Raw genomic sequence first — 19763 nt, 5'->3', positions numbered from 1 at the left:
ACCTACCTCTTGTTTGATTTACATTGTTTTTGATTTACGCGACCTCTTCAAGGACACAATACTCGCGTAAAGCAAGAGTTACCTGTAATCTGTTCCTCATTATCCCCCAAAAAACAGTGAAAATCATTGACGTTATGCAGTAAAAGAGAGCGAAACAAAGAAAAAAAAAACTAACCTAACTAGACCTGGAAATCACAAAACAAAAGAAGGAAAGAAGGACAGAATAAAATGGAAGACTGCAAGAATGAGAATGAAAGAACAGAGGAATGAGAGAACGTATGAATGAAATGAAAGAAAGAGAATCAGAAAGGGGAAACAGGGAAGGGAAGGGAAGGGCCAACAAGGAGAGGGAGAAGGAGGAGAGAAGAGAAGAGGAAGAAGTGGATAGGAGGGAAAAAGGAAAGGGGAGAGAGAGAGAGAGAGAGAGAGAGAGAGAGAGAGAGAGAGAGAGAGAAAAATAAAAAATGGAAAAGAAGTTAGAAAGAAATTACATAAAGGAGAAAGAGACCAAGCAACCCCCCATCCCCCCACCCCCGCCACCCCCCTCACCCCGTCCTCACCTGACTAGACTTGAGGATGTTGATCTGCTCCTCGGAAACCGTGTCACGATTCTTCTCGAGGAAACCCGCGCACTCGTAGCCAACCTTGTCGGCGAAATGCGCGATGAGGAAGGATGAGTTGGACAGCCGAGGCTTGCTGAAGTGGTCCCATTTCTTGCACTTGTCGTAGAGCTTCTCCACCCAGGACTGATCCGACCCTTTGGGCATCTGGAAAAAGGGGGGTTGTTATGGTGTGGAGGAGGAGGAGGAGGAGGAGGAGGTGTAGTGCTGAGTGGGAAAGCAAGTGCAAAAGAAGAAGAAGAAGAAGAAGAAGAAGAAGAAGAAGAAGAAGAGAAGGAGGAGGAGGAGAAGAGGAGGAAGGAAGAAACTGAAGAGGAGGAAGATGAGATTGAAGAAGAAAAAGAAGAAAAAGAAGAAGAAGAAGAAGAAGAAAAAGAAGGAGGAGGAGAAGAAGAATCTCTCTCTCTCTCTCTCTCTCTCTCTCTCTCTCTCTCTCTCTCTCTCTCTCTCTCTCTCTCTCTCTCTCTCTCATCATTCATCATCATCATTTCATGGACGCCTGCTCCTAGGAGCTCCCACCAGGGGATGGCCACGGCCAAAGAGCTTCCAACTTTCTCTATCCAGACACTCCCTCCTTGCCTGTTCAAAGTTTCTCAAAGATCTTTCCCCCCTCTCCCAGACGTACTCTTGCACCCTATCCCTCCATTTCACTGGAGGTCGTCCTCTAGCATTCCCTCCCTCTATCTCACTCACATACACCCCTCTGGTCATCTTACTCTCCTCCATTCGCTCCATGTAGCCAAACCACTTTAAGGTCTGTCGCTGCACTTCTTCCACCACTCCACACTTCTTCCCTTCACCCCCGTGACACATTCCAAAACGCTCGTACACACTTTCATTACTCATTCCATCCATTCTACTCACACCACAAGCACTCCTCAATTAACTCATTTCTACTGCCTGCACTCTAGACCTCTGACTTTCATTTCAGGCCCACGTTTCACTTGCATATGTGAGGGTTGGTACTATTATTGTATTTCTCAAATCCCTCTTTACCTCCATGCTCACACTTCTGCCATTCATGATTCGTCCCAAAGACCCGACCACCCTTCTTCCTGGCAATGCCCTTTCTCTTATCTCACCCTCCATACCACCATGCTTACACATAACTGATCCAAGGTACTTAAACTCATTGACCTCCTCCATTTCTTCACCATTCAAAATTATTTTGCATTCTTTTTCACATTCATATACCTTTCCGGGTATACTCAGGAGATTTATACCTCTATAGCTCCCACATTCCCCTCTCCTGCCCTTCCCCTTGTAAACTGGGACAATGATGGCTTTCGTCCAGTCTGCTGGCACCCCCCCCCCCCCCCTCCCATGCTACTTCACATATCTTGACCATCCATTTAATGACTTCATCTTCTCCACACTTCAACATTTCTGATGTGATTCCATCAATTCCTGCTGCCTTTCCATTTTTTAATCTTTTTATTGCCTGATTTACTTCTTCATAAGTTATACTTCTTTCTTTATATACTCCTCCTCTACCTCTACTCAAAACTGCTGCTGTTACAGCTGCTGGACGTCCATCCTCAAAATTCATTAAGTTTTTGAAATATTCTCTCCATCTCTCTTTCACAGCTTCCCTGTCTTTCAACATCTTTCCATTCTCATCCATAACTTCATTTATTTTACTTGAGGAGATATTTTCTGCATTTCTTTCGTTTTTTACTTCTTTCCAATATGATTTCCTGTTCCCTTTATATTTTTCACTTAGTCTTTTCCAAAGTCTTCATCAACTCTCTTCTTACTTTCTTTTATTGCTTGTTTTAATTTCATTTTGCATTCTATATATTTCATTTTCCTTTCCCTTTTTACTTGTTCAGACACATTTCTTTCTTGAGTTTTCTTAAAAAGTTCCCTTTTCTCTTTTACTATCCTCCTTATCTCTTCTGTCCACCATGAATTTCCTTTTCTTTTTCCATCTCTCACCACTTTCATCCCTAACACTTTTTTGTTGTAGTTACCATTATTTCTTTAAATGTTCCAAAAACTCTCTCTCTCTCTCTCTCTCTCTCTCTCTCTCTCTCTCTCTCTCTCTCTCTCTCTCTCTCTCTCTCTCTCTCTCTCTCTCTCTCTCTCTCTCTCTCTCTCTCTTTCCCTCAATCTCTCCATTTCCCTCAATCTCTCCATCTCCCTCAATCTCTCCATCTCCCTCAATCTCTCCATCTCCCTCAATCTCTCCATCTCCCTCAATCTCTCCATCTCCCTCAATCTCTCCATCTCCCTCAATCTCTCCATCTCCTTCACTCTCTCTCTCTCCACTGCCCTCTCTCTCCCTCTAATGAACACTTTTTAAACACACACACACACACATGAACACACTCCCTCACCCGACACTCTTCATCCAGGAGGTCAAGGATGCCCAGCTTGCTCTCGATGAGGTCAATACACGGCTGGTTGTCGTAGAAGTTGATGAACTCCCACTCGATCTGCTCCTTGACATACTCCTCCTGCTCCAGCTTGAAGACGTGCTGTGGCAGAAGATTTCATTGTTATTATCTATATCATTAGTTCATGGCACAGAAGAAGGGTCACACTACCACCAGGGTCATAAAATTATCCATGGAAATGCCCCAAACCTCCTAAGAAAGCCTTGCCAAATAGGTGTGTAGTGCGGCGACTATGCGTGATGAACGAGCCTCCCATAACCCACTTAGCCAGTGGGGTACCTCATTGGCCGACTCGGTAAGGAGTGGCTCTCCCGTCACGCTGGTCGTGGGTTCAATCCCAGGCAGCCGGCGAATACCCTGATCTTGATTAATTTCTCGTGTGTTTCGATACACGCAGAGGACGTGTTGGAAAATAGAGGAAATAGAAAATGAAGCTCCCGGGGCATGACAGTGGTGGCATAGCGGTGGGCATCCTCTCCTGCGGTTTTGTTGAGTTTCCCTGAAGGGGTAACAGGTAGGATGGCCCATGCTCCGTGGGTAATAGAAAACGGGAAGAGTTGGAGGTATGTCTCAGAGGGACATTGTCAACATACAGAAATTAATCTGCATAGAGGGGAAAGTTGTGTAGTGCAGCGACTATGCCTGATGAACGAGCCTCCCATAACCCACTTAGCCAGTGGGGTACCTCTTTGGCCGACTCGGTAAAGAGTGTCTCTCCCGTCACGCTGGTCGGGGGTTCAATCCCAGGCAGCCGGGGGATACCCTCTCCTTGTTGTGATTAATTTCTCTTTTTCTATTACTCTCTCGGTCCCACACGTCCTCTGCGTATCGAAACAAACGAGAAATTAATCACAACAAGAAGAGGGTATTCTCCAGCTGCCTGGGATTGAACCCACGACCAGCGTAACAGGAGAGCCACTCCTTACCGAGTCAGCCAAAGAGGTACCCCACTGGCTAAGTGGGTTATGGGAGGCTCGTTCATCAGGCATAGTCGCCGCACTACAGGTGTTCTTTAGGTTCATGGTACAGAAGAAGGGTCACACTAACGCCAGGGTCATAAGACTATCCATGGAAATGCCCCAAACCTCCTACGAAAGCCTTGTCAAATAGGTGTTCTTTGGGTTCATGGTACAGAAAAGGGTCACACTACCAGCAGGGTCATAAAACTACCCATGGAAATGCCCCAAACCTCCTACGAAAGCCTTGTCAAATAGGTGTTCATTATACAGAAGGGTCACACTACTGCCAGGGTCATAAAACTACCCATGGAAATGCCCCAAATTCCTACAAAAGCCTTGTCAAATAGGTGTTCTTTAGGTTCATGGTACAGAAGAAGGGTCACACTACTGCCAGGGTCATAAAACTACCCATGGAAATGCCCCAAAACTCCTAAGAAAGCCTTGTCAAATAGGTGTTCTTTAGGTTCATGGTACAGATGAGGGGTCACACTACCGCCAGGGTCATAAAACTACCCATGGAAATGCCCCAAAACTCCTAAGAAAGCCTCGTCAAATAGGTGTTCTTTAGGTTCATGGTACAGAAGAAGGGTCACACTACCACCAGGGTCATAAAACTACCCCAAGGCATGGCAGCGAATATGAGAGAGAAGGGTCTGAACACTACCATGGCAGGTGACAGAAGCAAGTGGAGGCAGGTCACCAAGAGGGAACAGAGCACTAGAAATGGAAGCACAGGGAAGAAGGAGAGGAAGACCCAGGACAATATGGAGGGATTATATAGCAGTGGATAAGGGAGAGAAGGGTCTGAACACTACCATGGCAGGTGACAGAAGCACTTAGAGGCAGGTCACCAAGGGGGAACAGAGCACTAGAAATGGAAGCACAGGGAAGAAGGAGAAGGAGAGGAAGACCCAGGACAATATGGAGGGATTATATAGCAGTGGATATGGGAGAGAAGGGTCTGAACACTACCATGGCATTAGAGGCAGGTGAAGGCAGATCATCAATACAGAACAGAGCACTAGAAATGGAGGCACAGGGAAGGAGGAGAGGAAGACCCAGGAAGAGATGGAAAGACTATATAGCAGTGGATATGGGAGAGAAGGGTCTGAACACTACCATGGCATTAGAAGAACAGCAACCAAATATAAAGATGAGATAATAAAACTGCTAAAGAAGTAGAAGTTATCTTGTAGCTCAGAAGTCTTACCTGGTTGAACTGCTGCTGGAGTTTTTCGTTTGCATAGTTGATACAAAATTGCTCAAAGCTGTTGATCTCAAACGTTTCAAATCCATAGATGTCCAGAACCCCGATGAACCTGAAAAAAAGAAACAGAACTGCATTACCTCACTTGTATATAACTGTGAATATTGTACATTGATCTTAACCCCTTGGCTGTGAATTTCCCACAAGAAGACCTCACCAAGCTACAGGAATGGAGCAATAAGTGGCTGCTACAATTCAATGGAGAAAAATGTAAACCCCTGCACCTTGGGAGGGGATATCCAGCACACCAATACCACATGGGAAACACTCCACTATCCACCACAGAGGCAGAGAAAGACCTGGGACTGTATGTTACCAGGCTACCAATGAAGGCCAAATCCATGCCAATCGCAGCGGAGGGCTTAATAACTATCAAATGAATACTGTCAAGGAAAAACTTAGTTGTAATTCCATAGAAAGTCTCCATGAAATGCCTTGTAATTCATAAAGCCAAGTTCCGTACAGTAAGATGCTTCCACCTCTCACATCAACTATTTCCAAAGGGAAGGCGGTGGCTGAATGGATATCGTGACGGCCCCGCGTTCAGGAGGACGCGAGTTCAATCCCCGCCCGGTGCCACCAAGCTGGGATTTTTCAGCCACCGCCGAGTGGCTTAAAACTACCCACATGCTGTCCAGAAGACCACCTATCAACCCGGACTCTAGATTCTAGGATTAAAGATGAGCTCTGGGAGGGCAGCATGAGCCAATGCAAGATGGCACCACTATAAACACTCGCCTGCGCCAGAACGGGCTGGGCGGCTATCAGGACCCACCGGGAAGAAGCCTTGGACTGACCATTAGGATCCACCGGGAAGAAGCCTACCGGCACAATAGGCCGCAACGTAAAAAAAATAAATAATAAATAAATAAAAAAAAAAGATAAATCAGGTTTCCAATGAGTGTTTTTTCGTGTTCATGGTACAGAAGAAGGGTCAGACTACCACCAGGGTCACTAACCTATTTATGGAAATGCTCACAACTCCTATGAAAGCTTTATCAAATAGGTGTTCTTAAGTTCATGGTACAGAAGAAGGGTCACACTACCACCAGGGTCACTAACCTATCCATGGAAATGCTCACAACTCCTATGAAAGCTTTATCAAATAGGTGTTCTTTAAGTTCATGGTACAGAAGAAGGGTCAGACTACCACCAGGGTCCCAAAACTATCCATGGAAATTCCCACAACTTCTATGAAAGCCTTGTCAAATAGGTGTTCTTTAAGTTCATGAGGGCCACTAAACTATCCATGGAAATGCTCACAACTCCTATGAAAGCTTTATCAAATAGGTGTTCTTTAAGTTCATGGTACAGAAGAAGGGTCACACTACCACCAGGGCCACTAAGCTATCCATGGAAATGCTCACAACTCCTATGAAAGCTTTATCAAATAGGTGTTCTTTAAGTTCATGGTACAGAAGAAGGGTCAGACTACCACCAGTGTCACTAAGCTATCCATGGAAATTCCTACAACTTCTATGAAAGCCTTGTCAAATAGGTGTGCTTTGGCACCACTGCACTTCATGTCTCCCAAGCCTTTGTAATGTGAATGCTTCCTTCTATACTGTTCTTTTCTGCCTTTAGCCTGGCTCTTACACTCCACTCACCACACCTGCAAAACCACTTTCCTTTCTCTTCTTTTCCTCCCATTTCTTCTTCCAATCTTTCCTTTTTTTCTCTCTCCTCTTTCCCCTCCTCCTCTTTTTCCTCTTCCTTTTTCCCTATATCCTGTCTAGAAAAGATGGCGCCACTATAAAAACACTTGCCTGCGCCATGACGAGCTGGGGCCGACTACCATCCAGACCCCTCAAGAAAGCCTACTAGTGCTATAGGCTGGCAGTTAAAAAATAAAAATAAATAAATAAATATATAAATCCCCTTCCCTTCCATCTCTTTTCCTCCTCCCCTCCCTTCCCTCTCTCAAGATGCCTCCAACTGAAAATCACCTCCTCTCGTCACCCCTTCGAGACCCAGTGCTTGGCAGGCTCATGTTTTTCTGTCTTTTTTATGCCCTTGAGCTGTTTCTGTTGACGCAAAACACAAACAAGCATTGACGTACCTGAATGGCTTTGTCGGGGCGGCGAAGCACTTGTTGATCTGCATCACAATCCAATCGAACAGCTTGGCGTAGATGTGCTTGGCCAGGGCGTCTCTGGAGAAGGTCGCCTGGGAGGGAGAGCGTGGTGTGTGTGTGAGGTGACCAAAACTGACCCAATGAGAAAATGCAGAAATAAAAAGTGTGTATCAAATGAATAATGTCAAGGAAAAACTCGGTTGTATTTCCATAGAAAGTCTCCGTGAAATGCCTTGTAATTCCATACTGTCAGATGTTTCCACCTTTCACATCAACTATATCCAAAGGCCAAAAAAGAGACGAATCAGTTTCCCATGAGTGTTTTTTCATGTTCATGGTACAGAAGAAGGGTCAGACTACCACCAGGGTCACTAACCTATCCAACAAACCTGAGGGTAATGCAACACTATGAATGGGCAAGGCAGGGAGTTAAGCTGTTGTTTAAGGGCTGTTCCCCCATTTTAATCCCTTGACTGTGGATTTCCTACCAGAAGACCTCACCAAGCTACAGGAGTGAATGAAGAAAAATGTAAAGTCCTGCACCTTGGGAGGGGATATCCAGCACACCAATACCACATGGGAAACACTCCACTATCCACCACAGAGGCAGAGAAAGACCTGGGAGTGTATGTTACCAGGCTACCAGTGAAGGGATATCCAGCACACCAATACCACATGGGAAACACTCCACTATCCACCACAGAGGCAGAGAAAGACATGGGACTGTATGTTACCAGGCTACCAGTGAAGGGATATCCAGCACACCAATACCACATGGGAAACACTCCACTATCCACCACAGAGGCAGAGAAAGACCTGGGACTGTATGTTACCAGGCTACCAGTGAAGGGATATCCAGCACACCAATACCACATGGGAAACACTCCACTATCCACCACCAGAGGCAGAGAAAGACCTGGGACTGTATGTTACCAGGCTGCCAGTGAAGGCAAAATCCGTGCCAATCATAGCAGACAGGTTAATGAGGAGCCTCAGGCATTTGCTACTTTAGGATGGTCTGAAAGTCAACCTGTGCTGTGCTGTTCTTCCTGTGCTGCACTGTGAGCCAAAGTACAAACCTCTCTGAGTGTCATGGGCTTGTTGAAGACCTCCCGCCCGCCGGTGATCTTGCGGTGACACAGCCACATCCTCAGGTCTGCCTCACTCACGCCCAGCAGCTCAGCCACGATGGGGAGAGACTCATCATTTTTCTGTACGATAAAAAAAAATACTTTAAAGCTAAAACGAATTACTGATCACATAAAACAATAACTACCAATGCACTTAAAGAACCAATACTTATGTGACGGCCTACACACGGGAAACAGTGTTCAGCATCAACAGTATGCAGGCAACAATGACTAATGCTGTCAATTATAGTCAATATTGAGTTAAAATAGTATTTGGACCGTTTCAGGCTGCTGTCTTGTTAATTTATCAGACTGTGGGATTGTAGTTATTAAAGTTCTGGTGCTGACCCCACAGAGAAAAGTACTAGGCTATAAATTAACCGTGTAGCAGCAACGGGCCAAGTTTGTGGCTTTACCGTGTAGCAGCGACGGGCCAAATTTTAACCATAATATAAACCCCCAAAATTAATGATGCATAAACTGATCACAAATGCTTTGATATATATTATGAAATGGTTTGCGTGAGTGATGATTTTTTTTCATTTTTCTCGCTTAGAGGGACCATTAAGAAACATGATCCCCGCTGCTACCAGGTAAGGAAAACAGCTGCCTGCAACAGTGCCATACGACTGTAACTGACGGTATTTGTAACTCTTGCACAGTACTGACACTGACGACTGTTTGATGTGTGTAGGCTGTGTATCGTCACCCTCATAAAATAATTGCCTAAGTCACTTTTCATCAATTTCCAGGTTTTTGTTTACATCAATTTTTCAACGTAACGCCCATTTTTGGTTAGTTGCCTTTGTCATTCAAGGTTTGAGTGTTCTAGAATTGGCCTTTTCATTCCTGCCTAAATCATATGCCAAATGAGATAATGACGCTTTTTTCTGATTTCCTGAAAAGTAGAAAATAATGACTTGGGCGCTTTGTTTACAAAGGTGACGATATTATCCACGAAATCCAACACTGAGAAAGAATGAAGGCTGCCAGACCACGACACACACACCTCAGCTTTGGCAACACGGCTTAACGGCTAATGATGATGATCTAGTTTAGAGTAAGGCATCAGGGCACCTCTCGTCCCAAAATTGACCTATCTTTCGGCCACTCCTCGAGACTCTTTTGTGGGAGCAGTGAGTAGCAGGCTTTTTCTTTCATTAGTTTCCTTTTTTTTTTTTTTTTTTTTTTTTTTTTTTACATCTACGCCTATAGCGCCGGCAGGCTTGCTTGAGGGGCCTGGATGGTAGTCGGCCCCAGCCCGTCATGGCGCAGGCAAGTGTTTATAGTGGCGCCATCTTCTCTTGGCTCATGCTGCCCACCAGAACTCGTTCTTGATTCACCTGGACGGTTTCCTCTAGAGTCCGGATTGATGGGTGGTCTTCAGGACAGCATGTGGGTAGTTTTAGGCCAATCGGCGGTGACTAAAAACTCTGATGTGGTAGCGTGGGGATTCGAACTCACGTCGTCCATCACGCGGTGAATGTAGGCCCAGCACGCTACCGCTCAGCCACCGCCTACCCTATAATGTTTCCTCTAATGTATATAAAAAAATAAAAAATAAACACCGCCACACCCCTAACCGGGTCCTTACGTTTATCAGCGAGGCGTCTCCCCCGCTGTCCTCGATGGTCACATTCCCGAGGTGCAGAATGCCGGCCAACACCCTGAACATGTGCTCCTGCCGGGCCTCGGTGATCCCAAGGAGGCTCAGCGCTTTGCAGGTCTCTTGGAAGTACGCCGCATCGTCCACGCCGTCGATGGAGGGGCTGCTGCCTTGGTTGAGGTAGTGGAAGTTGTCCTGGTGGCCTGGGGAAATTACAGGTAGAGGTTTATATGTGTTGTTTACTGTGGCCATCGTACTCTGCATTCATCCAGAAGCCTTGCCCACTCTCCCTCTCCCTCTCGCCCTCTCTTCAAGCTAACATTGACTTTGTATTCTTAAGTGTCTCAGGCAACCATTACGACTGTTTCTTGAGGCCGTGTTGAAGTCTTGTATACCAACATCTGTATTCCCAAAGTCTCCCTCTCCCTCTCCCTCTCTCTCCAAGCTAACAATGACTTTCTATTCTTAAATGTCTCAGGATCCCATTGCGACCATTTCCTAGGCCACAAACATCTGTATTTTTAGTATTATTTAAAATTTTGTATTATATCTCCCATTACAACTATTTCTCAAGGCCATAATGAAGTCTTGTATACGAACATCTGTGCCTCTCCTTCTCTCTCCCTCTCTCTCTCTCTTCAAGCTAACATTGACTTTGTATTCTTAAACATCTCAGTCAACCATTATGACTATTTCTTGAGGCCGTATTGAAGTCTTGTATACAAACATCTGTGCCTCTCCCTCTCCCTCTCTCTCTCTCTCTCTCTCTCTCTTCAAGCTAACATTGACTTCGTATTCTAAAACGTCTCAGGCAACCATTACGACTATTTCTTGAGGCCGTATTGAAGTCTTGTATACAAACATTCTCTCTCTTCAAGCTAACATTGATTTCGTATTCTAAAACATCTCAGGCAACCATTACGACTATTTCTTGAGGCCAGATTGAAGTCTTGTATACAAACATCTGTGCCTCTCTCACTCTTCAATCTAACATTTTCATCATATACTAAAAACTCTCAGGCAACCATTACGACTATTTCTTGAGGCCGTATTGAAGTCTTGTATACAAAAATCTGTGCCTCTCTCTCTCTCTCTCTCTCTATACTCAAGCTAACATTGACTTCATATTCTAAAACGTCTCAGGCAACCATTACGACTATTTCTTGAGGCCGTATTGAAGTCTTGTATACAAACATCTGTGCCTCTCTCTCTCTCTCTCTCTCTCTCTCTCTCTCTCTCTCTCTCTCTCTCTCTCTCTCTCTCTTCAAGCTAACATTGATTTCGTATTCTAAAACATCTCAGGCAACCATTACGACTATTTCTTGAGGCCGTATTGAAGTCATGTAAAAGAAGTTCAGAACATTTGTATTTGAATTATTAATATATCCTAAAATCTCATAACAGCAACTTCCACGAGAGGCTATTTCCCAAGGCCACAGAGAAGATTAACTGGGCTTTCATGGGTGTTTTTTTCCTGTTCATGGTGCAGCAGTCGTGTAAGACTATCACCAGGATCACAAAACACTCCATGGAAATCCCAGCAACTTCCAGAAGAGGCTATTTCCTAAGATCACAGAGAAGATTAGCTGGGTCTCCATGGTGATTTTTCCCATTCAAGATGCAGAAGTCGGGTAAAACTATCGCCAGCATCACAAAACAGTCCATGGAAATCCCAGCAACTTCCACGAGAGGCTATTTCCTAAGGCCATATATAAAGAAAATTAAAAGTTTCCACGAGTGATTTTTTTCCCATTTGAGGTGGAGTCAGGTAAAACTATCGCCAGCATCACAAAACACTCCATGGAAATCCCAGCAACTTCAACGAGAGGCTATTTCCTAAAGCCATATATAGAGAAAATTTAAAGTTTCTGTGAGTGATTTTTTTTCCATTTGAGGTGAAGTCGGGTAAAACTCTCGCTAGCATCACAAAACACTCCATGATAATCCCAGTAACTTCCACGAGAGGCTATTTCCTAAGGCCATATATAGAGAAAATTAAAAGTTTCCACGAGTGATTTTTTTCCCATTTGAGGTGGAGTCGGGTAAAACTATCGCCAGCATCACAAAACACTCCATGGAAATCCCAGCAACTTCCACGAGCGGCTATTTCCTTAGGCCATATATAGAGAAAATTAAAAGTTTCCATGAGATTTTTTTTCCATTTGAGGTGAAGTCGGGTAAAACTATCGCCAGCATCACAAAACACTCCATGGAAATCCCAGCAACTTCCACGAGCGGCTATTTCCTAAGGCTATAAATAGAGAAAATTAAAAGTTTCCATGAGTGATTTTTTTTCCATTTGAGGTGAAGTCATGTAAAACTCTCGCCAGCATCACAAAACACTCCATGGAAATCCCAGCAACTTCCACGAGAGGCTATTTCCTAAGGCCATATATAGAGAAAATTAAAAGTTTCTGTGAGTGATTTTTTTCCCATTTGAGGTGGAGTCGGGTAAAACTATCGCCAGCATCACAAAACAGTCCATGGAAATCCCAGCAACTTCCACGAGCGGCTATTTCCTAAGGCCATATATAGAGAAAATTAAATGTTTCCATGAGTGATTTTTTTTCCATTTGAGGAGAAGTCGGGTAAAACTATCGCTAGCATCACAAAACACTACATGAAAATTCCAGCAACTTCCACGAGCGGCTATTTCCTAAGGCCATATATAGAGAAAATTAAATGTTTCCATGAGTGATTTTTTTTCCATTTGAGGTGAAGTCGGGTAAAACTATCGCTAGCATCACAAAACACTCCATGGAAATCCCAGCAACTTCCACGAGCGGCTATTTCCTAAGGCCATATATAGAGAAAATTAAAAGTTTCCATTAGTGATTTTTTTTCCATTTGAGGTGAAGAAGTTGGGTAAAACTATCGCCAGCATCACAAAACACTCCATGGAAATCCCAGCAACTTCCACGAGAGGCTATTTCCTAAGGCCATATATAGAGAAAATTAAAAGTTTCCATTAGTGATTTTTTTTCCATTTGAGGTGGAGAAGTCTTGTAAAACTATCGCCAGCATCACAAAACACTCCATGATAATCCCAGCAACTTCCGCGAGAGGCTATTTCCTAATGCCACAGAGAAGATCAGCGCATTTTTGTTGAATTCTTGTTTTGTGCCCATGAGCTGTCTTCCTTACTGTGTACGTAGCTATAAAAAAAAAAAATCATGGGCGGTGTTTTTCCTATTCATGGCACAGAAGTCATGCAACACTATCCCCAGCATCACAAAACGTCCATGAAGATCCCAGCAACTTCCACGAGAGGCTTTTCAAACAGTGCTTCAAACAGGGACTGAGGCATTAAGACGTTGAAGAATGCTAGCTATTGACTCCAAACTCCGTCCTTTCACCCAGCCAACCAATCAGCTCCCTCGGCTACGGAAGAGGGGCGTCGAGGCTCCTTTCAAACAGGCGAACTGAGACCCTGAGACATTTAACCCGATAGCAGTGACGGGCCAAATTTGTAGCTTTACCATGTAGCAGTGACAGGCCAAATTTGTGGCTTTACCGTGTAGCAGTGACGGGCCAAATTTGTGGCTTTACCGTGTAGCAGTGACAGGCCAAATTTGTGGCTTTACCGTGTAGCAGTGACGGGCCAAATTTGTGGCTTTACCGTGTAGCAGTGATGGGCCAAATTTGTGGCTTTACCATGTAGCAGTGACAGGCCAAGTTTGTGACTTTACCGTGTAGCAGTGACTGGCCAAATTTGTGGCTTTACCGTGTAGCAGTGACGGGCCAAATTTGTGACTTTACCGTGTAGCAGCAACAGGCCAAATTTGTGGCTTTACCGTGTAGCAGTGACGGGCCAAATTTGTGCCATAATATAAACCCCCCAAAATAGATGATACATAATCTGATCACAAATGTTTTTATATATATATGAAATGGTTTGTGTGAGGGGCGATTTTTTCTCATTTTTCTCGCTTGGGCGGACCATTAAGAAACATGATCCCCGCTGCTACCGGTTAAGAATGCTAGCTATCGACTCCTATCTTCGTCCTTTCACCCAACCAACCAATCAGTTCCCTCGGCTATGGAAGAGGGGCGGCGGGGCTTCTTTCAAATAGGCAACTCCAAACTCCATCCTTTCACTCAACCAATTAGTTCCCTTGGCTATGGATGAGGGGCGGCGGGGCTTCTGGGTTAGCTTAGAGTACGGTGACTATGGTTGTAAAGCTTCCGACTGCCCGCCACCATGCTGCTGTTCTCCATGCAAAGGCAGGCGCAGAGTATCCCTTATGGAGTTTGCACGCTATCCCTTTGTACACTGTTCTCGTGTCTTGTTGAAATGTTGGAAAGCCGTCACACACACACACAGAAAAAAGAAAAATGTCAAAGCTAAGTGAGTAGTGTGTTGTGTTGCGTGAGTGAGAGTGTTTGCGTATATGTGTGTGTGTGTGTGTGTGTGTGTGTGTGTGTGTGTGTGTGTGTGTGTGTGTGAGTGAGTGAGTGAGTGAGTGAGTGAGTGAGTGAGTGTGTGTGTGTGTGTTTTAAGAGTGTATATGTGTGTGTTTTAAGTGTGTGTGTGTTTTAAGTGTGTGTGTGTTTTAAGAGTGTGTGTGTGTGTGTGTGCTTTAAGAGTGTGTATGTGTGTGTGTGTGTGTGTGTGTGTGTGTGTGTGTGTGTGTGTGTGTGTGTTTAAAAAATATAGCTAAATCAAACCACTTCATAAACAACAAAAACATGACAAAACCTATCTTCTTATCTACCTGTATCTATAAAAAAAAAAATGACACCTAATTCTATCCACTAATACCATAAGCTTACTAACACTATATGGCGGCCTACAAGTGCCTGCCTACCTTACGCAACACAAGCAAAGTTCACTCAACATTACAAGCACAAGCAACCTTAGAAATACTTGACCACATACAAACTCCGTCCCCGCACCAACACAGTGTCTGAGGGGCCAGAAATGGTTACACACGCAAGCTTCTACGAGGGATACATGGCACATCTACAAGTGGTGTGACTGCACGATACTAATATAATAAAAATAATAATAATGATGACTGAAAAGAGGAAATAAAACACTGATGGAGAGGCAGTCCCCCCCCCCTTAGTGAACAGACATGGATGTGAAAAATAGAAGTGATAGTGGAGATGATAATAATAATACAGTAAAGCCTCGATATAACAGACTAATTGGTGGGGAGCTTAATGCCAAAAGTCCATTATAAGCGATACACACAAAAAAAGTAAAATAATACCGACGAACCTAATAAACGTAGGTATATATATATTTTTTTTATTGTGCATGTTGTCTGCATGTTGTCTATATATCCGCACAGCACACTTGGTGATGGACTGCGGGGCACTGAGCCGCCAGGTTGGCAGTGTGGCCATATTGTTACAGTTATAGGTAAAATTGCGTCAATCTCACGCCGGTAGACGAAACTTATTTTTTTTGATAGTTTTTGGGGTGTTAAGAAATAATGTGAAAACTGTTTCTGTCACAAATCATTTGACTTTTCATTGGCTGTTGTACACCTGCATTGCAAAATAACTCTCAGAGGGACATGTTTAACTTGCTTACAGTTTCTACATTTCACTCACCACTCAGAGATAACAAGTGGACAAACTAGCACAAAACCAGGCAAATTAATGTTTTCCTGCCGTGTATCCCTCCAGTGCGCATTCGTAGTGGACAGCAGAGCGATGTATTTCTGCGAGGAGGTATTTCTATTATTATTATTTTTTTTTTATTTTTTTATAGTAACACCGGGCGACAAATTGGACCACACATGCCACCGCCATGCATCCGTCCCGCCCTGCATATTTCCGTGCCCCACTCCGAGTGCAGAATAAACTGAAACTAACCAAACATAACTTAACATAGCCTACCTAACCTAGATGATACATAATCATCATAAGGGGGCTTAGTCCCCTCGACCCCTATAAGCTGTGTCAGTACCAACACTAACAAACTCTTGGCCATTTTCCATTCATTCATGTCCTGGATTAATGCATAGGCTTTCTTGTGGTATAAATACATTCTTCATTTAACCCGGTAGCAGCGACGGGCCAAATTTGTGGCTTTACCGTGTAGCAGCGATGGGCCAAATTTGTGGCTTTACCGTGTAGCAGCGATGGGCCAAATTTGTGGCTTTACCGTGTAGCAGTGATGGGCCAAATTTGTGGCTTTACCGTGTAGCAGTGATGGGCCAAATTTGTGGCTTTACCGTGTAGCAGCGATGGGCCAAATTTGTGGCTTTACCGTGTAGCAGTGATGGGCCAAATTTGTGGCTTTACCGTGTAGCAGTGATGTGCAAAATTTGTGGCTTTACCGTGTAGCTGTGATGGGCCAAATTTGTGGCTTTACCGTGTAGCAGTGACGGGCCAAATTTGTGGCTTTACCGTGTAGCAGCGATGGGCCAAATTTGTGGCTTTACCGTGTAGCAGTGATGGGCCAAATTTGTGGCTTTACCGTGTAGCAGCGACGGGCCAAATTTGTGGCTTCACCGTGTAGCAGCGACAGGCCAAATTTGTGGCTTTACCATGTAGCAGCGACGGGCCAAATTTGTGGCTTTACCATGTAGCAGCGACGGGCCAAATTTGTGGCTTCACCGTGTAGCAGCGACGGGCCAAATTTGTGGCTTTACCGTGTAGCAGCAATGGGCCAAATTTGTGCCATGATTTTAACCCCCCAAAATAGATGACACATAAACTAATCACAAATACTTTGATATATATTATGAAGTAGTTTGTGAGTGATGATTTTTTCTCATTTTTCTCGCTTAGAGGGATCATTAAGAAACATGATCCCCGCTGCTACCGAGTTAAATGGAAACCACGAGGAGGAAAATGTTTCATCAGGAGGACTGAAAAAGACTACGGTAACCCAAGGATGGGGCAGCAGATAAAGGCAGGAGGGCGAGGTGGCCAGCAGACACTGTTATAGTTACCGGGAACGAGTGGTTCAAAAACTATTCTCGGTCGGTCCCCGTGGATTTCTGACCGTCTGACCTTGTCCATTAGGGTGCAGCCACACTGCATGCGGTTTGCTGGGAGGGTAGAGGGTAGTGGGACGCCTAGCAGGTCAGAGGCAAAAACAAACACGTTATCTAATACGAGTGGCTATACAGAACGCGGGTAGCGGGTTCCCTCCAAGCTTACTCGCTACCCGCGTCCCGTATGGCCACTCCTATTAGATAACATGTGTTTGTTCTTGCCTCTGACCTGAAAGGCGTCCTGCTACCCTCTACCTTTCCAGCAAACCGCGTCCAGTGTGGCCGCACCCTAACATCTGAAACCTGTTATAGGCGTGTCCGTTATATCGAGGGTTTACTGCAATAGTAATAACTGAGATTCATGTAAGGGCCTCAATGGAAGACAAAGCCCTGATGTAGCCCCAGAGTTCCCCATTGATGAACAAACATGGCAAATACAGGTGAGAGTAGAGGAAGGAGAATTATAAATGGATAAAAGTGGGACACAGAAAATACCCAATGAGTTAACAAGTGGGTGTTGACTTCTGCTTTAAACTTGTCAATGCCAACAAGAGAAACAACCTCACATGGAAGTACACCCTATAAAGTCATAGATATATTCCTTGTACAGTTAGAATACAGTGATGAGTAGCTTGCCCAGGTATATGACTTCTGCTTTAAACTTATCCAGTACAGCCTGTAAAGTCATAGATGTATTCCTTGTACAGTTAGAATACAGTGTTGAGTAGCTTGCCCAGGTATATAAAGAAGTCTATCCAGTTGGGCAGACACTTTTGGCTGCCGGATATATACATGTTCTTCAAGCAGTCATAATCCCTAAAGTATACATGTTAGACACACACATGAGGTTTAGTTACATGCACATACATTTAACTCAACTATGAATGCACCCTGTGTCTGTGTGAGTCAGTGGAGCACCAGAATTACCACCTGAAAGGAAGGAATTTTTCTTCTTCGAGAGCCAGATCGTTGGGTGTCACTGGCTGTCACACTCCCATTACTCCGTGTCTCTGCCAGGGTGACCGCTGCGCCATCCTCCCACCCCTCACCCTGCACCCCTCCACACGTTGCTGTTGTTCTAGTGTGGTGTGCGTGTGTGTTATGTGGTATATATGTATTTTTTTACAGCAGAGGAAACAGCTCACAGGCAAAAAACAGAAAAAAAAAGAAAGAAAAGGAAACTAATAAAAAAAGCCCACTACTCGCTGCTCCTTTAAAAGAGTTCAGAGGAGTGGCCGAAAGACAGGTCAATTTCAGGAGGAAAGGCGTCCTGATTTATGTACTGTATCACAACACGGTGCTGGGCCAGTAGTCTGTGATGGACATGTACTGCAAGTTAGGAAGCAACCAAAAAAACATCTCACTAAAATTGGTGGCCAGGGTATTTTTCATTAATTTTCATTTGTCAACCTACATCACTTCAAAATGGCGTGTTTATTTGATGCCAGCAAGTACTATGGTGGTCCTGAAAAATTGACAATCTCCATTCATGGCAGCAGAGGCATTGAAGTCCTTCATCCATTTATAGGACTGGCTCAAGTCTCCTCACACCCATCACTTTTCTGGAGAATGTAAAGTTATATGAAGTCCACCCTTATACAGCAAGTTTCCCAATCAGTGAATCATTTTTGTCATTGGGCGTATCTTATTATCTCCAGCAATTTTTTCCCCTCCCAGTTGCTGTCCATATACAAGGGCCTTGTTTGACATCATATTATGGAGTATGCATCTCACATGTGGGGCCGGGGGCTCCACACACCTCTCCTTTTTGGACAAAGTAGAGCCTAAGGCTCTTTGTTTCATCAACTCCTCTCCTCTTACTGACAGTCTCCTACCTTTACATTCCATTGCCATGTTGCCTCTCTTTCTACCTTCTACTGATATTTTTATGCTGACTGCTCCTCAGAACTTGCTCACTGCAAGCCTAACCTCCCCCCTCCCAAAGCCCCACTACACATGACTTTCTACTCTAAAGGCCCGTCCACACAATCGAGCAGTCCCCTCAAGCACAGGTGAGCGGTCTGCCCGTTGACGGGCTTACCGCTTGTGCCAGCTGAAAAACTCGCTTGTGCCCGCTGAAAACCTAGTAGATTTTCAGTGGGCACAAGTGGTAAGCCTGTCAACGGGCAGACCGCTCGCCTGTGCTCGAGGGCACTGCTCGATAGTGTGGACGGACCTTAACTCATCACTACTGTGTCCCATATGAAAGAGTTAATCAGCATGTTCACTCTTTCATCCCTTTCACTGATACACTCTGCAACAGTTTTTCTTTGTCTATATTTCCACCTTCCTACAACTTGAACTCCTTCAAGATGGAAGCATCACAGCACTTATCAAATTGTTTCTGAATAATCATTTGGAAATCTCAATCAATTCTTCTTTGGTGAGCATTAGTTTTGTGGATCTTATTTCCCCATTGTCTGCCCTTGACTGGTTCCTCTGATGTAAAAAAAACAACCCTTTGCATAGATCCTAACCTCTTGATGTCCATTGTATAGCAAGGAGACCAGGACTGAACCACATACCGAGTAAGTGTGTGCTGGGTGGTGGTGTGTGTCAGGTGGTGTGTGATGGAGGTGATACTACTAATTACACTTCTCTTGGGACTGTTTTCTCAGTTAAGGAGGTTACTGTACATAGAGCATGCCTGAGCAACACACAGGCAGGGACAAACGCAGCGGCTAGCAACGGTACTGTAGCCAAACCGAGGCACATTTGCTGATTACGTGCAAGCGCTGATGCATTGGCACAA

General features: G+C 44.5%; 1 protein-coding gene and 1 long non-coding RNA gene across 8 annotated transcripts in view; one reads left to right on the top strand and one right to left on the bottom strand.

Annotated features, from left to right (window-relative positions):
* The window catches only part of LOC127002025 (unconventional myosin-Va-like), a 155004-nt gene that overhangs the window by 57390 nt on the left and 77851 nt on the right, over positions 1 to 19763 (bottom strand). For all 7 annotated transcript variants that reach the window (XM_050867348.1, XM_050867349.1, XM_050867351.1 and 4 more), the window contains 6 exons: positions 10044 to 10258; positions 8399 to 8530; positions 7305 to 7411; positions 5189 to 5297; positions 2960 to 3100; positions 561 to 767 (listed from right to left, as the gene is read on the bottom strand). In XM_050867348.1, coding sequence (XP_050723305.1) covers positions 561 to 767; positions 2960 to 3100; positions 5189 to 5297; positions 7305 to 7411; positions 8399 to 8530; positions 10044 to 10258 — 911 coding nt within the window. The remainder of the gene's footprint in view (positions 1 to 560; positions 768 to 2959; positions 3101 to 5188; positions 5298 to 7304; positions 7412 to 8398; positions 8531 to 10043; positions 10259 to 19763) is intronic.
* LOC127002033 (uncharacterized) lies at positions 11999 to 19537 on the top strand. Its single transcript, XR_007755669.1, has 2 exons — positions 11999 to 12359; positions 12634 to 19537. It is a non-coding gene; the product is annotated as an uncharacterized LOC127002033 (long non-coding RNA).

Source organism: Eriocheir sinensis, chromosome 22 (genome assembly GCF_024679095.1).
Source record: "Eriocheir sinensis breed Jianghai 21 chromosome 22, ASM2467909v1, whole genome shotgun sequence".
NCBI classification, from domain to species: domain Eukaryota; kingdom Metazoa; phylum Arthropoda; class Malacostraca; order Decapoda; family Varunidae; genus Eriocheir; species Eriocheir sinensis.
Note: the sequence above shows the minus strand (reverse complement) of the source record. Positions and strands in the feature narration are given on the sequence as shown.